The sequence below is a fragment of the Papio anubis genome, chromosome 20 (assembly GCF_008728515.1).
Source record: "Papio anubis isolate 15944 chromosome 20, Panubis1.0, whole genome shotgun sequence".
Lineage (NCBI taxonomy): Eukaryota > Metazoa > Chordata > Mammalia > Primates > Cercopithecidae > Papio > Papio anubis.
This window is the reverse complement of record NC_044995.1, coordinates 9,711,204-9,729,980: the sequence shown is the minus strand read 5'-3', so window position 1 is coordinate 9,729,980 and position 18,777 is coordinate 9,711,204. Positions and strand designations below refer to the sequence as shown.

General features: G+C 49.3%; 1 protein-coding gene across 1 annotated transcript; it reads left to right on the top strand.

Moving 5' to 3' along the window:
- The first annotated feature begins 193 nt into the window (after positions 1-193).
- Positions 194-18,576, top strand: GP6 (glycoprotein VI platelet). The gene is made up of 7 exons (XM_003916105.5): positions 194-330; positions 5,763-5,795; positions 5,908-6,165; positions 9,748-10,032; positions 13,841-13,900; positions 16,565-16,615; positions 17,134-18,576. The coding sequence occupies exons 1-7, from the start codon at positions 297-299 to the stop codon at positions 17,367-17,369; spliced, it is 957 nt and encodes a 318-aa protein (XP_003916154.2). The 5' UTR covers positions 194-296; the 3' UTR covers positions 17,370-18,576.
- Positions 18,577-18,777: the final 201 nt, after the last annotated feature.

Sequence of the window (18,777 nt, the reverse complement as noted above, 5' to 3'; positions counted from 1 at the left end):
CCTAGCGACATCAGGGAGTTTATGGGAGCACGGGAACACAGGCCAGGCCCCAGCAGGCAGACGAACGGTGCAACGCCAGGCTGGCCAGAGGAGATAAGCGCGGCTCCTTGGAGCTTGTGTGCAAGTCACTGTCCTGGGGAGCCGGCTACGGCTCGATGAGTCTCAATTAGGAAAGGCCGGGGCTGGCGGAGGAAGGGAGGAGAGCATTCTTCATCCTCATCACATCCTGAGCCCGTGCCCCAGGCTCCCCCCACTTCCCTCCCTGGCCACAGAGCTCAGGACAGGGCTGAGGAACCATGTCTCCATCCCTGACTGCCCTCTTCTGTCTTGGTGAGTCCTGAGGGTCGATCTGGGAAGTGCTGAAAGACAGGCCTGGACTGCCAGACAAAGGATTTTTTAAGAAATTTGCATCGGTGATGAATTTCAGGACAAAAAGGGACCTATGAGAGCCCCTTCATTGGTTGGGTGGGAAGTGGAGGGCTAGCGAGGTGGTGTGTTTTGCCTGAGTTATTCCAGCGTATTCGTGGCTGGGTCAGGAAATGAACAGAGGTGTCCTAGCATTGGTCACAACTTTGTTCTATGACACTGCAGTTGCCCCTTTTTAAATAACTGTGGGCCAGGCACGGTGGCTCATGCCTGTAATCTCAACTTTGGGAGGCCAAGGTGGGTGGATCACCTGAGGTCAGGAGTTCAAGACCAGCCTGGCCAACATGGCAAAACCCCGTCTCTACAAAAATTAGCCGGGCATGATGGGGGGTGCCTGTAATCCCAGCTACTCGGGAGGCTGAGGTGGGAGAATTGCTTGAAACCGGGAGGCAGAAGTTGCAGTGAGCTGATGTCAGGCATTGCACTCCAGCCTGGGCAACAGAGAGAGTCTGTCTCAAAAAAACGCTGAGTGCCGTGGCTCACGCACTTTGGGAGACCGAGGCGGATGGATCATCTGAGGTTGGGAGTTGGAGACCAGCCTGACCAACATGGAGAAACCCCATCTCTACTGCAAATACAAAATTATCTGGGTGTGGTGGTGCATGCCTGTAATCCCAGCTACTCTGGAGGCTGAGGCAGGAGAATTGCTTGAATCCGGGAGGCGGAGGTTGCGGTGAGCCGAGATCACACCATTACGCTCCGGCCTGGGCAACAAGAGCAAAACTCCGTCTCAAAAAAAAAAAAAAAAAAAAAAATTGTGGACTTCATGATATCTGGACTAGGTTATGGATTTGTCAGTATCCCCTACAGCAGTGGAGTAAATAAGAGTCTCCTGACCGATGGGTGGCAGGTCGAATGCATTATTTCCTGATTTCTTCAGGAGAATTTGACCACTAAAAGGACAGCATCTCCAAAAGGCTAAGCAGGAAGGAGATGGTTGTGTTACTGGAGATGAGAGGGTTAACTGTGAATATAAACAACCTCCATGGGTGTATTCTTTGTTTTAAATTTTTTTTTTTTTTTTTGAGACGGAGTCTCACTCTGTCGGTCGCTCAGGCTGGAATGCAGTGGCACGATCTTGGCTCACTGCAAACTCAGCCTCCTGGGTCCAAGTGATTCTCCTGCTTCAGCCTCCGAAGTAGCTGGGATTACAGGCATCTACCACCAGGTCCTGCTAATTTTTATATTTTTAGTAGAGACAGGGTTTCAACATGTTGGCCAGGCTGGACTTGAACTCCTGACTTCAGGTGATCCACCTGCCTCGGCCTCCCAAAGTGCTGGGGTTACAGGCGTGAGCCACCGCGTCTGGCCTGTTTTAACTTTAATTTTACTTGAGACAGGGCCTCACTTCTGTCACCCAGGCTGGAGTGCAGTGGCATGATCATGGCTCACTGCAGCCTCAACCTCCCAGGCTCAACCAATCCTTCCCCATGAGCCTCCTGAGTAGCTGGAACCACAGTTGCACACCATCATGCCTGGCTCATTTTTGTAATTTTTGTAGTTATGGGGTCTTGCTATGCTGCCCAGGCTGGTCTCGAACTCTTGGGTTCAAGCGATCCACCCACCTCGGCCTCCCAAAGCGTTGGGGTTACAGGTGTGACCTGTACAGGTTACTGCCTCTGGCTTAATTTTTGCTTCAATTGCTTTTGGGATACAAGTGGTTATTGATTACATGGATGAACTATATAGTGGTGAATTCTGAGATTTTAGTGCCCCTGTCACCTGAGTAGTATACCTTGTACCTAATGTGTAGTTTTTCATCCCTACCCCCCTTCTGCCTTTCCCTTCTGAGTCTCTGAAGTCCATTACATCACCCCGTATGCCTTTGCATACCCACAGCTTAGCTCTCACTTGTAAGTGAGAACATAGATTTTTGTTTTCCACTCCTGTGTTACTTTACTTAGAATAATGCCTCCAGCTACATCCAAGTTGCTGCAAGACTTTTTTTTTTTTTTGAGATGGAATCTGGCTGTTGCTGAGACTGGAGTACAGCAGCGTGATCTTGGCTCACTGCAACCTCCTCCTCCCGGGTTCAAGCAATTCTCCTGCCTCAGCCTCCCGAGTAGCTGGGACTACAGGCGCCTGCCACCACGCCCAGCTAATTTTTGTATTTTTAGTAGAGACGGGGTTTCACCATGTTGAGGAGGATGGTCTTGATCTCTTGACCTCATGATCCACCCGCCTCGGCCTCCCAGAGTGCTGGCATTACAGGCGTGAGCCACTGTGCCTGGCCAAAGGACATTATTTTGTTCCTTTTAATGGCTGAGTAGTATTTCACACTCATTTATTTTTACTGATTTTTTGACACAGAGTCTCACTCTGTCGCCCAGGCTGGAGTGCAGTGGCATGATGTCAACTCACTGCAACCTCCATCTCCCAGGTTCAAGTGATTCTCCTGCCTCTGCCTCCTGAGTAGCTGGGATTACAGGCTCCTGCCACTACGCCCATCTTATTTTTGTACTTTTAGTAGAGACAGGGTTTCACCATGTTGGTCAGGCTGGTCTTGAACTCCTGACTTCAGGTGATCCACCCGCCTTGGCTTCCCAAAATGCTGAGATTACAGGTGTGAGCCACCGCGCCTGGCCAGTGAGAACTTTAAAATCTACTCTCAGTGATATGCGAGTGTGCAATATGTTGTTATTAACTACAGTCACCACGATGTGCAATAGATCTCCAAGATACACTCCTCCTGTCCAACTAAAACTGTGTCTCCTTCGACCAACATCTCCCCAAACCTTACCCCACCACCCCGGTAACCACCTCTGCTCCTGTAAATTCCCAGGTCCACACTCTTTACCACTAAACGGTGCTGCTAGGGTTTGAACTCCCCTCCTGCCAGGTGTAGGACTGTGGATAAGATTCTGTCTCACTAGCCTGATGTGTAAGAGGGGACTGATAACGTTAGCTAACCCGTGCGATTACGGCGACTTGGAGTCCACGCACAGGAGGCGCTCGGCCCGGCACCTGGAAGGTTCCCAGCCATGGTACAGGGTTGCTACAAAGAGGCTGAGGTGGGCTGTGATGGGGCAGGAGGAGGGGGACAGAGAAGCGGCCGGAGCTTGGGTTGGGGTGCAGAGGGAGCCTGTGGTCGACAATGGGTGGTGGCCACTGGGGAGCTGGTGACCAGTTGTCATTTTCTGAGCTCAGAGTCAAGAGATGATCTGGGTTCACCCACTTCTTGCTATGTGAGCTACGGAAGGTTGCTCAGCCTCTGCCTAGTTTCCTTGTTTGCAGTGGGAATGACAACTATCCCGCCTCTGTGTGTGTGTGTGTGTGTGTGTGTGTGTGTGTAAGAATGAGGGTTACCAGATAAAACACTGGATGCTTGGTTAAATTTGAATTTCAGATAATTAGTACCTTTTTTTTTGTCTTATTTTACTGAGACAGGGTCTTGCTCTGTTGCCCAGTCCTGAGTGCAGTGGTGCAATCTCAATTTTTTTTTTCTTGAGATGGAGTCTTGCGTGTTGCCCAGGCTGGAATGCAGTGGTACGATCTCAGCTCACTGCAACCTCCACCTCCCGGGTTCAAGTAATTCTCCTGACTCAGCCTCCCAAGTAGCTGGGATTATAGGCATGTGCCACTATGCCCAGCTAATTTTTTATATTTTTAGTAGAGATGGTGTTTCACCATGTTGACCAGGCTGGTCTCGAACTCCTGACCTTGTGATCCACCCACCTTGGCCTCCCAAAGTGCTGGGATTATAGGCATGAGCCACCGCGCCCGGCCAGTGGTGCAATCTTATCTCACGGCAGCCTTGACCTCCTGGGCTCAAGCAATCCCAGGAGGGGATCACTTATATACATGTATTTATATACATACATACACATGCATATACACAGATGTATACACACATATACATATATGTGTGCGTATACATATGTGCACACACATATGTCCACATATGTATATGCACATATACATGTACGCACAGATGTATGTTTACATATATGCACTATATGTGTATATACATACAGTGATCAGATCAGGGTAAGCAGCACACCCATGTTCTCAAACATGCATCCTTTCTCTGTGTTGGGAACTTTCACCATCCTCCTTAAGGCTACTTGAAACGATATATTATCATATGTATTACATCCTACCATGTAATCACGGAATATTGATTCAACCAAACGTTGCAAATACTGTGAAACCCATGGCCAGTACACGCTGAGATGACCTGACTTACACACTGGGGCTCCATCCTGCTCCATCCTTGCAGTCCAATGCATCCCATTAGTGTGGGGTTTTACTGCATGTATTACATATGCAATAAAATACAACAATATACAATATGCAATAGTATTTACAATACTTGTCTATACAATTGCATACTATTGGAATGCCCTTGGATATTATTTCATATTGGAGACCGAAGGGAGGAAACGAAGGGACAGCAATATCTGAGGTCCCATTCCTCACATCCACTGAGGAAGTCAACGGGCAATGTCTAACATGAAGGAATCCACAGATAGCAGCATGCGTACTTTTTCCTAGAACGATGAAGATATAAAAATGCCAGAAGGAACAAGAGAAATAGTAAAAAATGTATGCGGGGCGGGGACAGTGGCGGGAGCTGGACAGGGTTGGTCAAGGAATCTCTGCTTGACTTTCAAAAGATCTATTTTTTTGAGACAGGGGTCTCACAATGCTGTCCAGGCTGGAGCGCAGAGGGCACCATCTTGGCTCACTGCAGGCTTGACCAGGAATCCTGGGCTCAAGGAATCCTCCCAACCTCAGCCACCCCAAGTAGCTTGGACCACAGGCGCATACCACCATGCCTGCCTAATTTTTTTTTTTTTTTGGTAGAAATGAGGTCTCACTATGTTGGCCAGGCTGGTCTCCAACTCCTGACCTGAGATGATCCACCCTCCTTGGCCTCCCAAAGTGCTGGGATTATAGTGTGAGCCACCATGCCTGGCCTTAAAATAGTTGTCATTGTGGTAAAATACATAGAAAAGTCTGCTATAGCTGGCATTTGGTACATTCAATGTTGTGCAACCATCAGACATTTCGGGACCCTCCGAGGGAACCCCACGCCCGTTCCGCCGCCACGTCTCGCCCTCCTCTCCCCCCACCCCCAGCCATGGATCTGTTTTCTTCTCCGTCTTCTATAGATTTACCTCTTCTGGATATTTCATGTAAACGACCTCATAGGCTATATGGCTTTTTCTGACTGGCTTCTCTCACTTAAATTACATGCACATGTATCTTTTGAAGAAATAAATAATTAGCACAGAATAAAGCATATGCGTGCAAATGTCTTATCACCGCGCCCAGCAGGCGGGAATGTCCATACAAGCGCGTCCTGGCATCTGGTCCCTTTCTTCTTTCCTCAGGGCTGTGTCTGGGGCATGTGCCAGCGCAGAGAGGTGAGTCCTTCCCCCAGACCCCTTCCCTCCTGCGGGATCCGCCAGCGTGCCAGGGCAGCGGGGCCCAGGCGGCGTCTGCGGGGAGGCTGACCCAGCTCTGCTCCTCTTCCAGGCCCACTGCCTAAGCCCTCCCTCCAGGCTCTGCCCAGCTCCCTGGTGCCCCTGGAGAAGCCAGTGACCCTCCGGTGCCAGGGACCTCCGGGCGTGGACCTGTACCGCCTGGAGAAGCTGAGTTCCAGCAGTTACCAGGATCAGGCGGTGCTCTTCATCCCGGCCATGAAGAAACGTCTGGCCGGACGCTACCGCTGCTCCTACCAGAACGGAAGCCTCTGGTCCCCGCCCAGCGACCAGCTGGAGCTCGTTGCCACCGGTAAAGGAAGGGGGATCGGAGCCTGGGACTGCCTGGTCCTCCGTTCAGGGCACAAACATGGGGGACACTGAGAGCAGGGATTAGGGCCAGAATTAGGGCGAGGCAAACCAGGCACTGGCCTAGCGGGTGGTGGTGCCACAACATTTATGGATCAATGTGAATAATATTTTGTTTTGTTTTTTGGACACAGGGCCTTGCTGCGTCACCCACGCTGGAGTGCGGTGGTGCGATCTTGGCTCACTGCAGCCTCCACCTCCTAAGTTCAAGTGATTCTCCTGCCTCAGCCCTCCGAGTAGCTGGGACTACAGGTGTGCACCACCATGCCCAGCTCATTTTTAATTTTTTTTGTGGAGATGGGGTCTCTTGACAGTTTTCACAAAAGGCATTAAAATAAAAGAGAGAGAGAGGGTCTCGCTATGTTGCTTAGACTGGTCTCAAACTCCTGGGCTCAAGCAATCCTTCCACTTTGGCCTCCCAAAGTGTTGGGATTACAGGCCTGAGCCACTGCATCTGGGTGTGAATAACATTTTAATGCAATTTTTTAAAAAATCAAAAGAAATCGCAAACCATCCACGATGAAAAAAAAATCAGAATTTCACATAAAGGCAGAATCAGGCAGTGCCTGTGCCAAAACGAAAGACAGGCACTCCTTTATCTGTGTTTTAATGCACTTAAAAAAATTAGAGATGGGCTCTTGCTATGTGGCCCAGGCTGGAGTGCAGTGGCTGTTCACAGGAGCAATCATAGCTCACGGCAGCCTGGAACTCCTTGCCTTAAGCAATCCTCCTGCCTCAGCCTCATGAGTAGCAGGGACTACAGTCACAGGCCACCATGCTTGGCTCAGGATTCTTTTTAATTAAAAACTTGGTTTTGGAATCATTTTTAGACTGACAGAAAAGTTGCAAAGATAATATTAATGAAAATATTTCACCCAGGATCCCCTCATGTTAACATCTTACATTTGTTACAACTAAAAAATAAACATAGCACTGGTCCCAGTGGCTCACACCTGTAATCCCAGCACTTTGGGAGGCTGAGGCAGGAGGACCACTTGAGCCAGGGAGGCTGAGGCTGCAGAGAGCTGTGATCGTGCCTCTGCACTCCAGCTTGGGTGACAGAGTAAGATCCTGTATCAACAAACAAACAAACAAACAAAAAACTAACCATAGGCCAGATGCGGTGGCTCACGCCTGTAATCCCAGCACTTTGGGAGGCCGAGGTGGGCGGATCACAAGGCCAAGAGATGGAGACCATCCTGGCTAACACAGTGAAACCCCGTCTCTACTAAAAATACAAAATAATTAGCCGGACGCGGTGGCGGGCACCTGTAGTCCCAGCTACTCAGGAGGCTGAGGCAGGAGAATGGCGTGGACCCGGGAGGCGGAGCTTGCAGTGAGCCAAGATCGTGCCACTGCACTCCAGCCTGGGCGACAGAGCGAGACTCCGTCTCAAAAAAAAAAAAAAACATAATAAATCTTTCTTTCACGGGAATAAGTATTCAAATAGAATAATGTGAGTTTTAATGACCTACTCTTCAAATTTGCAAACATTTTTTCAAATATGTTAATTGTTTGGGAATAATTACATTTTACATACCAGGAGAGTGCCTCACTCATGCCAGCCTAATTCCTGGCCCGCTGCACTGTGGTCTATTCCGCGTTGTAAATTCTGCCTACCTCCCCTCTTTCCTCCCTCACTCCTCTCTGCTGCTAGGATGGACCAGCCTGGCCGCCTCATTACTTCTTTTGGGGTCAGACTCAAATGCCATCTTCTTATTAAGTATTTACCCCACCACCCTAGTCAAAATGGTCCTCCTCACTATCTGGTATGTCAAGTATACCTTTATTTTTACCTTGGTGATGGTTGTCTATTTTTAATTCCTGATGGGATTTTTTTTTTGTTGTTAGAATCCAGGGCTGGGAGCGGGTGGTTCATGCCTGTAATCCCAGCACTTTGGGAGGCCAAGGCGGGTGGATCACCTGAGGTCAGAGGTTCAAGACCAGACTGGCCAACATAGTGAAACTCTACAAAATACAAAAATTAGCTGGGCATGATGGCGAGTGCCTGTAATCCCAGCTGCTCTCTAGGCTGAGGCAGAAGAATTGCTTCAACCTGGGAGGCGGAGGTTGCAGTGAGCCGAGATCATGCCATTGCACTCCAGCCTGGGCGACAGAGCGAAACAAAACAAAACAGAACCAAACAAAACAAAACAACAAAAAAAGAATACAGACAGACACTTAATAGTTGCTTAAGAGAAAATTTCCTGAGTGAATGTTACAATTATCAGGCAGCTTATATCCTTCCTTCCTTCCACCCTCTCTTCCTCCCTCTCTCCCTTCCTTCCTCTCTTTTTTCTTCTTGTTGAGTGAATGCCAAAATTATCAGGCAGCTTATATTTTTCTCTTCCTTACTTCCTTTCTTTTGTTTTCTCTCTTTGTCTTTTTCTGAGACAAGGTCTCACTCTGTCACCCAGGCTAGAGTACAGTGATCATGGCTCACTGCAGCCTCGACTTCCTAGGCTCAAGCAGTCCTCCCACATTGGCCTCCCAAAGTGCTGGGATGACTGGTGTGAGCCACCGCACCCGGCCTCAACCTTTATCTTACTGACTCCTGTGTGCGAGCATGCATCACCACACCGGACTACAATACCTTCACGTCAGAGTAGTGTAGGTTCGTGCTGAGGAGTGGAGACCCTAGAATCAAACTCCGTGAGTGCAAATTTCAGCTCTGCCCCTTATGATCTTGGACAAGTTATTTATTTATTTTTAATTTAAAATTTTCCAGGTTTGTTGAGTTATAATTGAAAAACAAAAATGGAACATATCCAAGGCGTACATGTTTTGATGTACGTATCCACTGTGAGATAGTTACCACGAGCAAGCTAATTAACATACATCACCTCGCACAGTTAACTTTTCTTTTGCGTGTGAGAACACTTATAATCTACCCTCTTAGCAAATTTCAAGTACGCACTGCCGTCTTGTTACCTGGGGTTGGACAAATTCTTTAACGCCATATGCCTTAGTTTCATTTATAAAATAGGGATGTTAAGAGTGAGGATTCCACAGGTCTCTGAGGATTCACTGAACTGATGTACGTCATGAGTTTGGAAGGCACCCAGAGCTGGCACCGTCAGCCACGTTTCCAACGTAACGATTGTATGTGGCAATGCAAGCTTACGGCATGGTATAAGCTTAAGCTGTTTACTTACTCCCATCTCATTTCAAGCGCTTGCTAGGCAACAGGCACTCTGCTAAATGCTTACTGTGTACTGTCTCGTTCGATCATCCCCGTTTTAGCAGAACAAGGCACTGAGGCTCAGACACAGAGGGAGATTTGTCTCCGGGGCCACTTAAAGGCAGAACCAGGATTTGCACCCAGGCACTAGGATGTGAGCGCACAGCCCCGCTTCCTCAACCACTCGGTGACTTGACCTCTCTGTGAGCTTGGGTGGGGGAGTGTGCGGTCTGGGAGGGATACAGCCAGAAAGCTCCCCAGCTCTCAGGCAGGTGTGGGCACCTCCCCAGTCTCAGCTGAGATGCTGGCTGCTGCCTTTAACATCAGACTTTCCTTTTCTCCCAGGAGTTTTTGCCAAGCCGTCGCTCTCAGCCCAGCCCGGCCCGGCGGTGTCCTCAGGAGGGGACGTGACCCTACAGTGTCAGACCCGGTATGGCTTTGACCAATTTGCTCTGTACAAGGAAGGGGACCCTGCGCCCTACAAGAATCCCGAGAGATGGTACCGGGCTAGTTTCCCCATCATCACGGTGACCGCTGCCCACAGCGGAACCTACCGGTGCTACAGCTTCTCCAGCAGGGACCCATACCTGTGGTCGGCTCCCAGCGACCCCCTGGAGCTCATGGTCACAGGTAGGGGTGGTGCAGACCAAACCTTTCTTCCTCAGCCTTTGTAGGTCCTGAGGGCCATTCCGAGGGGAGGGGCCATAGGTGGGGAGGACGTGGGAGGGCAGGAAGCCCTGGGTTGCAGGCAGCTGGGAGGATGGAGGTTTCTTTTCTTTTTTTTTTTTTTTTTTTGATGAAGTCTCACTCTGTCACCCAGGCTGGAGTGCTGTGGGGCGATCTCAGCTCACTGCAACCTCCGCCTCCCGGGTTCAAGCGATTCTCCTGCCTCAGCCTCCCGAGTAGCTGGGATTACAGGTGCATGCCACCATGCCCGGCTAATTTTTGTATTTTTAGTAGAGACGGGGTTTCACTCTGTGGGTCAGGCTGGTCTCGAACTCCTGACCTCATGATCTGCCTGTCTCAGCCTCCCAAAGTGCTGGGATTACAGGCGTGAACCACCGTGCCAGCCTTGGCTACCATTCTTAAAGGGGGTTTCTTTCAAAAGAGAGCAGCATACCTCATATATATGTGGTTATACACATACCACATGTATATAACAATGTGGTTATATACATGCAATGGAATATTACGCAGCCTTAAAAAAGAAGGAAATTCTGACACATACTACAACATGGATATACCTTGAGAACATTATGCTAAGTAAAATAAGTCAGTCATAAAAGGACAACTACTATATGATTCTACTCAAAGGAGGTATCTAATGTCAAAATTGTAGAAACACAAAGTACAACGGTGGTTGTTAAGGGCCAGAAAGAGGGGAGAGCAGGAATGAGTGTTTAATGGGCATAGAGTTTCAGTTTTGCAAGAAAAATAGCTTCTAGAGGTCAACATATTGTACCACAATGTGAACATACCCAATGCCACTGGTCAGTACACTTAACAACGTCATATTAAATCAAACAAAATACATCATTTAGTTTTTTGGTAGAAAAAGTCTGTTTTGCCCCCAGGGTCACAGTGAGGGGTAGGACCCAGGAATCCAGAAGAAGAAACAGAACTGAGGTTCAAAAAGGAGGGACAGGAGTTACATGCATTTCCTTGTTAAATATCCCAGAATGTGCCAGGTGTGCTTTACAAATGCTGCCTTTGTTTTTTTTTTGAGAGTCTTGCTCTGTCACCCAGACTGGAGTGTAGTGGTGTGATCTCAGCTCACTGCAACCTGCACCTCCCGGGTTTAAGCGATTCTGCTGCCTCAGCCTCCCGAGTAGCTGGGATTACAGGCACCTGCCATCATGCCCAGCTAATTTTTGTATTTTTGTAGATATGGGGTTTCACCATGTTGGTCAGGCTGGTCTTGAACTCTTGGCCTCAGGTGATCTGCCCGCCTCGGCAAAGTGCTGGGATTACAGGTGTGAGCCACCACGCCTGGCTAAGCCTTCTTTTTTTTTTCTTTTTTTTTTGAGATGGAGTCTTACTGCATCGCCCAGGCTGGAGTGCAGTGGTGAGATCTTGGCTCACTGCAACCTCTGCCTCCCAGGTTCAAGTGATTCTCCTGCCTCAGCCTCCCAAGTAGGTGGGACTACAGGTGCATGCCACAATGCCTGGCTAATTTTTGTATTTTCGATAGAGACGGGTTTCACCACCTTGGCCAGGCTGGTCTTGAACTCCTGACCTCAGGCGGTCTGCCCACCTCGGCCTCCCAGAGTGCTGGGATTACAGGTGTGAGCCACTGCACCCGGTCAGAAATACCATTTGACCCAGCAATCCCATTACTGGTTATATATCCAAAAGCATATAAATCATTGTATTATAAAGATAACATGCACACATATGTTCATTGCAGCACTATTCACAATAGCAAAGACATAGAATCAACCCAAATGCCCATCAATGACAGACTGCATAAAGAAAATATGGTACATACACAGCATGGAATACTATGCAGCTATAAAAAGGAATGAGGTCATGTCCTTTGCAGGGACATGGATGGAGCTGGAAGCCATTATCCTCAGCAAACTAACGCAAGAACAGAAAAGCAAATACCACACTTTCTCACTTGTAAGTGGGAGCTGAACAATGAGAACACATGGACACAGGGAGGGGAACAACACACACTGGGGCCTGTAGGGGGGAGTCAGGGGAGGGAGAGGATCAGGAAAAATAGCTAACGCGTGTGGGGTTTAATACCTAGGTGATGGTTGATGGGTGCAGCAAACCACACGTTTACCTGTGTAACAAACCTGCACCTCCTGCACATGGATCCTGGAACTTAAAATAAATTTTAATTAAAAAAAAAAAAGAAACAAGGCTTATTAATGCATCTCACAGGAAGTAACAAAGACCAAATAATACCCACACTCTCATTATGCCACAGAGAGCTGAGCATAAACTAGGTTTTGCAGAGCTAGGTCCACCATAAAAAGACTCCCAGGATGGTACCCACCACAAGAGCTTCATATTTATCAGCCGAGGCAGTTCAGGAAACATTTTGGTGGCCACAGGAGGTCCCTGGTTAAGAAAATGGCCTAAGTAGGAAGGTGGAGATCCCATGTTCTGAGGCTAACACAAGCTCATTCTTTTTTTTTTTTTTTTTTTTTTGAGACAAAGTCTCACTCTGTCGCCCAGGCTGGAGTGCAGTGGTGCGATCTTGGCTCACTGCAACCTGCGCCTCTTGGGTTCACGCCATTCTCCTGCCTCAGCCTCCCAAGTAGCTGGGACTACAGGCGCCTGCCACCACGCTCGGCTAATTTTTTGTATTTTTAATAGAGACGGGGTTTCACCATGTTAGCCAGGATGGTCTCGATCTCCTGACCTTGTGATCCACCTGCCTCAGCCTCCCAAAGTGCTGGGATTACAGGTGTGAGCCACCGCGCCCGGCTAACACAAGCTCATTCTTCTTCTGAGGCTAACACGAGCTCATTCTTCCTAACATGAGCTCATGAAGATGCGGATCCACTTATTCTTCTTCAAATTGAGATATAATCCACATACCATAAAATGTACCTACCATGCTAACTAGGATGGCTGTGATTATTAAAATAAAACAAACGGACAAGAAGTACTGGTGAGGATTTGGAAGAACCTTCCTGTATTGCTGGTGGGAATATAAAATGGTGCAGCTGCCTTGAAAAACAGTCTGTGGCCAGGCACAGCCTGTAATCCCAGCACTTTGAGAGGCTGAGGAGGGTGGATCACAAGGTCAGGAGATCGAGACCATCCTGGCCGACATGTTGAAACCCAATCTCTACTAAAGTACAAAAAAAAAGTTGGCCAGGCATGGTGGCGGGCACCTGTAATCCCAGCTACTCAGGAGGCTGAGGCAGGAGAATCGCTTGAACCCGGGAGGTGGAGGTTGCAGCGAGCTGAGATCGCGCCACTGCACTCCAGCCTGGGCAACAGAACGAGACTCCGTCTCAAAAAAAAAAAAAAACAAAGAAAAAGAAAAAGAAAAAAAAAAAAAGAAAAGAAAGAAAAACAGTCTGGTAGTTTTTCAAAAAGTAAAAAGTAAAACACAGAGTTACTCTATGACCCAGTGATTCAATCAGCCCTGGGTGTGTACCCAAGAGAACAGAAAACTTATGATCACACAAAAACTTGTATGTGAATGTTCACAGCAGCAATATTCATAATAGCAAAATGTGGGAAAAACCCAAGTGCCCATCAACTGATGAACGGATCTGCTTCTTACTCAGCCGGCGATGGAAGATAAGTCTTACACCTTTCGAATCTGTCTGTATTCAGCGTCTGCGCTGTGTGTGTCAGAGAAAGGGGTTTCAGGGAGCCTAGACATCTCAGAAGAGGAATGGAGGTATCTAGAGGATATAGAGAACCACGGGGAAGACTTCACATTGTTTTGCTTTCTTATAATTCTTAGAATTCCCAGAAGCCACCACTGAACTGACCGTTTCACTCACAAACAAAGTCTTCACAACTGGTGAGTCACCAGGCATTTCATGCTCAGCAGAAAGGAGTGTGAGGACGGAGCTCTCTCTTCCACTATCTAAGCCTATAGGCTTTTAATCGCTTCACGGAACTGTCTGTCTCTTCCCAGGAAAGTCCTTGGTGTGAGGATAGAGCATGGGCGCAGAGGGGAGCTCTGGGGTTCAGGAGGAGGAGCATTTTGGGTAATGGGGCCATTTCAAAGACGGCGGGGCCAAGGCTGTGGTGGGAACACCGCCAGCTATCCCTACGCACTGCTCCCAGGATAAAGTCCTAGGCCTTTGGACTGGGCTGTGATCCGAGTATTTAATCTTGCTCCCCACTGTGTCCAGGTAGAGCCCGTGCTCGGACGCACAGACCGTAGGTAGAGCCCGTGCTCGGACGCACAGACCGTAGGTAGAGCCCGTGCTCGGACGCACAGACCGTAGGCGCCTGGACCTAGAACATCTTCTAACCACTCCAGGCCTCTGCAGATACGCTTTCCTCAGTCTCTTTCCCCTTGCCTTTCCTGGAAAATCCCCATTTCCTTCTAGACTAAACGCCTTCACGGATTCCCTGATAACAGGTGAGGTATCTCCATTGGGCCCACGGGACTCTTGCTTTCATGAGGTACCTGATCCGAGAGTTCTATTTTTATTTTTTAGAGGTGGTGTCTTGCTCTGTCACCCAGGCTGTAGTGCAGTGGCGAGATCTTGGCTCACTGTAACCTCTGCTGCCCGGGTTCAAGCGATTCTCCTGCCCCAGCCTCCAAGTAGCTGAGATTACAGGTGCGTGCCACCACGCCTGGCTAATTTTTGTATTTTTAGTAGAGACGGGGTTTCGGCATCTTGGCCAGGCTGGTCTTGAACTCCTGACCTTGGGATCCACCCGTCTTGGCCTCCCAAAGTGCTGGGATTACAGGCATGAGCCACTGCGCCCGGCATATCCCAGAGAGTTCTAACCCTGTGATGGGGTCCTTCCCTATCTTTAGTTCAGAACTTCCCAGTCACCCTCAGGATGCAGTTCCAATTCGTCAGCTTGCTATTCCATGAGCTTAGATATCCAGCCACTGTTGATCCCTCCAATCTTGTCTGCACACCTTCCATTCATTCCCACGCTGTTCTCAGCCCCACACGGTCACTTTAATCTCTTCGGGAGGCTTCCTAACCTCTCCTGACTCTGCATCCAATCTACTTGCTCTGCCTTTTCTTCCATTTCCCCATGGCCTCAATTCCTCATGAAAGCCTTGGCCGTCCAGGTTTGATTCGTGGCTTCCTCTGCTCTCGCTCAGTGTCTTGTGGGCTGTCTATTACAGCAATTTTCACAGTGTATTAAAATTGTCGCTTTGCTGTCATCCCCGCACTTTGGGAGGCCAAGGCGGGTGGATCACCTGAGGTCGGGAGACCAGCCTGGCCAACATGGTGAAACCCTGTCTCTACTGAAAATACAAAAATTAGCCGGGCGTGGTGGCGGGCACCTGTAATTCCAGCTACTTGCAAGGCTGAGGCAGGAGAATCCCTTGAACCCAGGAGTTGGAGATTGCAGTGAGCTGAGATCACTCCAGCCTGGGCAACAGAGTGAGACTCCATATTAAAAAAAAAAAAAAAAATCAATTTACTTCTGTCTCCTCCAATAGTCTGGGAACCGCAGATGGACAATGTCTTATGTTTTTGTTGTTGTTGTTTTGAGACGGAGTCTCACTCTGCTCACTCTGGGATCTGTGACTTCGGCTCACTCTGCGATCTCGGCTCACTGCAACCTCCGACTCCTGAGTAGCTGGGACTACAGGCGTGCGCCACCACGCTCAGGCTAATTTTCGTATTTTTAGAAGAGACGGGGTTTCACCTTGTTGGCCAGGATGGTCTGCATTTCTTGACCTCAGGTGATCCGCCTGCCTCGGCCTCCCAAAGTGCTGGGATTACAGGCGTTCAGCCAGTGCCATGCTTGGCCTGACAATGTCTTATTAATATGTGGGTTCCCATGGCCCAGCACATGGCTGAGTACCTGGCAAGTCTCAGGAGAAACTCGAGAAATAAGAGAGCTGGCACGTATGAGGTGCCCGTATGTCAAGCACCGTGCTTTATATTACTACCGTTATTATTATCTTGACTTTCACATCAACCTATGAGGGATCTCGTTAATTTTATTGGACACATGGGGAAACCGGTTCACAGATGCTGAGTCACTTGCCAGATAACTCACATCTAACAGGTGATAGAGTTGGGGTTCAAATCTGGAGGACAGCCTGACTCTATAGTTCATGCTTTTTTTTTTTTTGGGCAGGGTCTTGCTCTGTTTCCCAGGCTAGAGTACAGTGGTGCAATCCTGGCTCACTGCAGCCTCGACCTCCCAGGGCTCAGGTGATCTTCCTGCCTCAGCCCCCACTGAGTAGCTGGGATTACTGGCACGTGCCACCACGCCTGGCTAATTTTTGTATTTTTTGTAGAGATAGGGTTTTTCCATGTTGCTGAGGTGGGTCTTCAATGCCTGGACTCAAGCCAGCCTCCCACCTCAGACTCCCAAAGTGTTGGGATTACAGGCATGAGGCACCATGCCCGGCCCATGCTCTTCTTAAATGCTGTGGAATTCGACCTCCCCACGTGTGTGTGTTCGGAGTAGGCACAGTGACGGGGGAGGGAATATGGTTTCATTTCACACTTAGCCTTTTTTTGGTTCCCAGAGACTTCTAGGAGTATCACCGCCAGTCCAAAGGAGCCAGGCTCTCCAGCTGGTGAGTAAGTCGTCCCCTCCAGACCCCCTTCCTTCTCACCCATCTCCACCCAAAGCCAAGTCCTTTGTCTACACAGGGGCTGCAGCTCTCAGCTCTTGGGTTCCAGTGTGTAGAGTGAAGGCAGAATATCAGCGTATGGGGTTCAGAATTGCGCATTAAGATCAGGCAGGAAGGTTGAGATTTTAAAAAGGGTCAGAGAAAGAGAGATTCCATCTCTTCCCCACCCTTATAACTGTCTTCCCTTTTGCAATACATCAGATAAGGAGGCAGCATCGGTGTCTGGGGTGGAGTTAGTTGTCTCAGAGTCCTGTGACAGCACACGAGGGAGAGATGCTACTTAGAGAATTGGGGTCATCTGGCCCTGACACCTCCTCAGGAGGGGACGAACCCTCCAGGAAAGAGAATGGCATCCCAGCTAGTGGAGAATAACAGGATCTCTGAGAAGCCCAGGATGTGGCTCGGAGAGCGTCCTGGAGGTGGGCTTTTTGACCCGCTCCTGCCTGTCCTCATTCCTCCAGGTCCCGCCCGCCAGCACTACACCAAGGGCAACCTGGTCCGCATATGCCTCGGGGCTGTGATCCTAATACTCCTGGCAGGGTTTCTGGCAGAGGACTGGCACAGCCGGAGGAAGCGCCTGCGGCACAGGGTCAGGGCTGTGCAGAGGCCGCTCCCGCCCCTCCCGCCGACCCGGAAATCACACGGGGATCAGGATGGAGGCCGACCGGATGTTCACAGCCGCGGGTTATGTTCATGACCACTGAACCCCAGGCATGGTCGTATCCAAGGGACGGATCATGGCATGGGAGGCGACTCAAAGACTGTGGTGTGTGTGGAGCATGGGAGCAGGAGGGCAGAGGCTACAGGGTGGAAAGGAGGCCATGCTGCCTCCTCCTGGTGTTCCATCAAGGAGCCGTTCAGCCGGTGTCTGTCTGTCTGTCTGGCTCTCTGTCTGAGGGCACCTCCGTTTGGGATGGAAGGAATCTGTGGAGACCCCATCCTCCTCCCTGCACACTGTGGATGACACGGGACCCTGGCTGGACCACATACCGTCCTCTTTCTTCAAGCTTCTCTAATACGGGCTCCACATGGACCTCTAACGTTCCCAGCTCTCAGGGCTGACTGTTCCCTCCTCTGTGCAGAACCCTCCTGTGAGTCCCCTTGGCCGTCTGTGCTCTTGTCTCGTGTTCCCCCAGAAACTCTCACCCTCACTCCATCTTCCACTGCAGTCTAACAAATCTCCCTTTCGGCTCTCAGAACGGGCCGTGCAGGCAGTTTGGGTACGTCATTCGTTTTCCTTAGTATAAAACTAGCACGTTGCCCTCTTCCCTTCACATCAGAAAACAACATCGGCCTGTGCAACATGGTGAAACCCCATCTCTACCAAAACAACAAACATTAGCCAGGTGTGGGGGTGCATCCCTATTCTCCCAGCACCTCAGGGGGCAGAGGTGGGAGAACGGCTTGAGCCTGGGAGGCAGAGGTTGCAGTGAGCTGAGATCACACCACTGCACTCCAGCCCGGGTGACAAAGCCCGACCATGTCTCAAAATAACAAAGTGATGAATATGCTAATTACCCTGATTTGATCAAAACACATTGTACACATGTATTGAAATATTGCTGCCTACCCCATAAATATGTACAATTATGTATACATTTTAAAAATAATAAAAATAAAATAAGATAATGCACCATCTCCACCCCTCTCATATTTACTTTCTGAAGGAAATGTTAGGTCTTCTCAAAGTAAAGTTCTATACTTATTATCGCATTAGGCATTTCTTGACCATCTAATGCGTGTAAAACTGTACCACTGGGTTGGGTGCAGTGGATCATGTCTGTAATCCTAGCACTTTGGGAGGCCAAGGCAGGAGGATCACTTGAGCCCAGGAGTTCAAGACCAGCCTGGGCAACATAGTGAGATCCCATCTCTACTTAAAGAAGATAAAAATTTTTTTAAAAAAGGAAAAGAATGGCCAGGCGCAGTGGCTCAAGCCTGTAATCCCAGCACTTTGGGAGGCCGAGAAGGGGGGATCACGAGGTCAGGAGATCAAGACCATCCTGGCTAACACAGTGAAACCCCATCTCTACTAAAGAATATGGAAAAAAGGCCGGGCGCGGTGGCTCAAGCCTGTAATCCCGGCACTAGTCCCAGCTACTCCG

Excerpts from the sequence above, each read along its gene's own strand:
- GP6 (XM_003916105.5), top strand. The coding sequence starts at position 297 with ATGTCTCCATCCCTGACTGCCCTCTTCTGTCTTG. Across the intron at positions 10,033-13,840 it reads CCTGGAGCTCATGGTCACAG|AATTCCCAGAAGCCACCACT; the intron begins GTAGGGGTGGTG and ends TATAATTCTTAG. Across the intron at positions 16,616-17,133 it reads GGAGCCAGGCTCTCCAGCTG|GTCCCGCCCGCCAGCACTAC; the intron begins GTGAGTAAGTCG and ends TCATTCCTCCAG.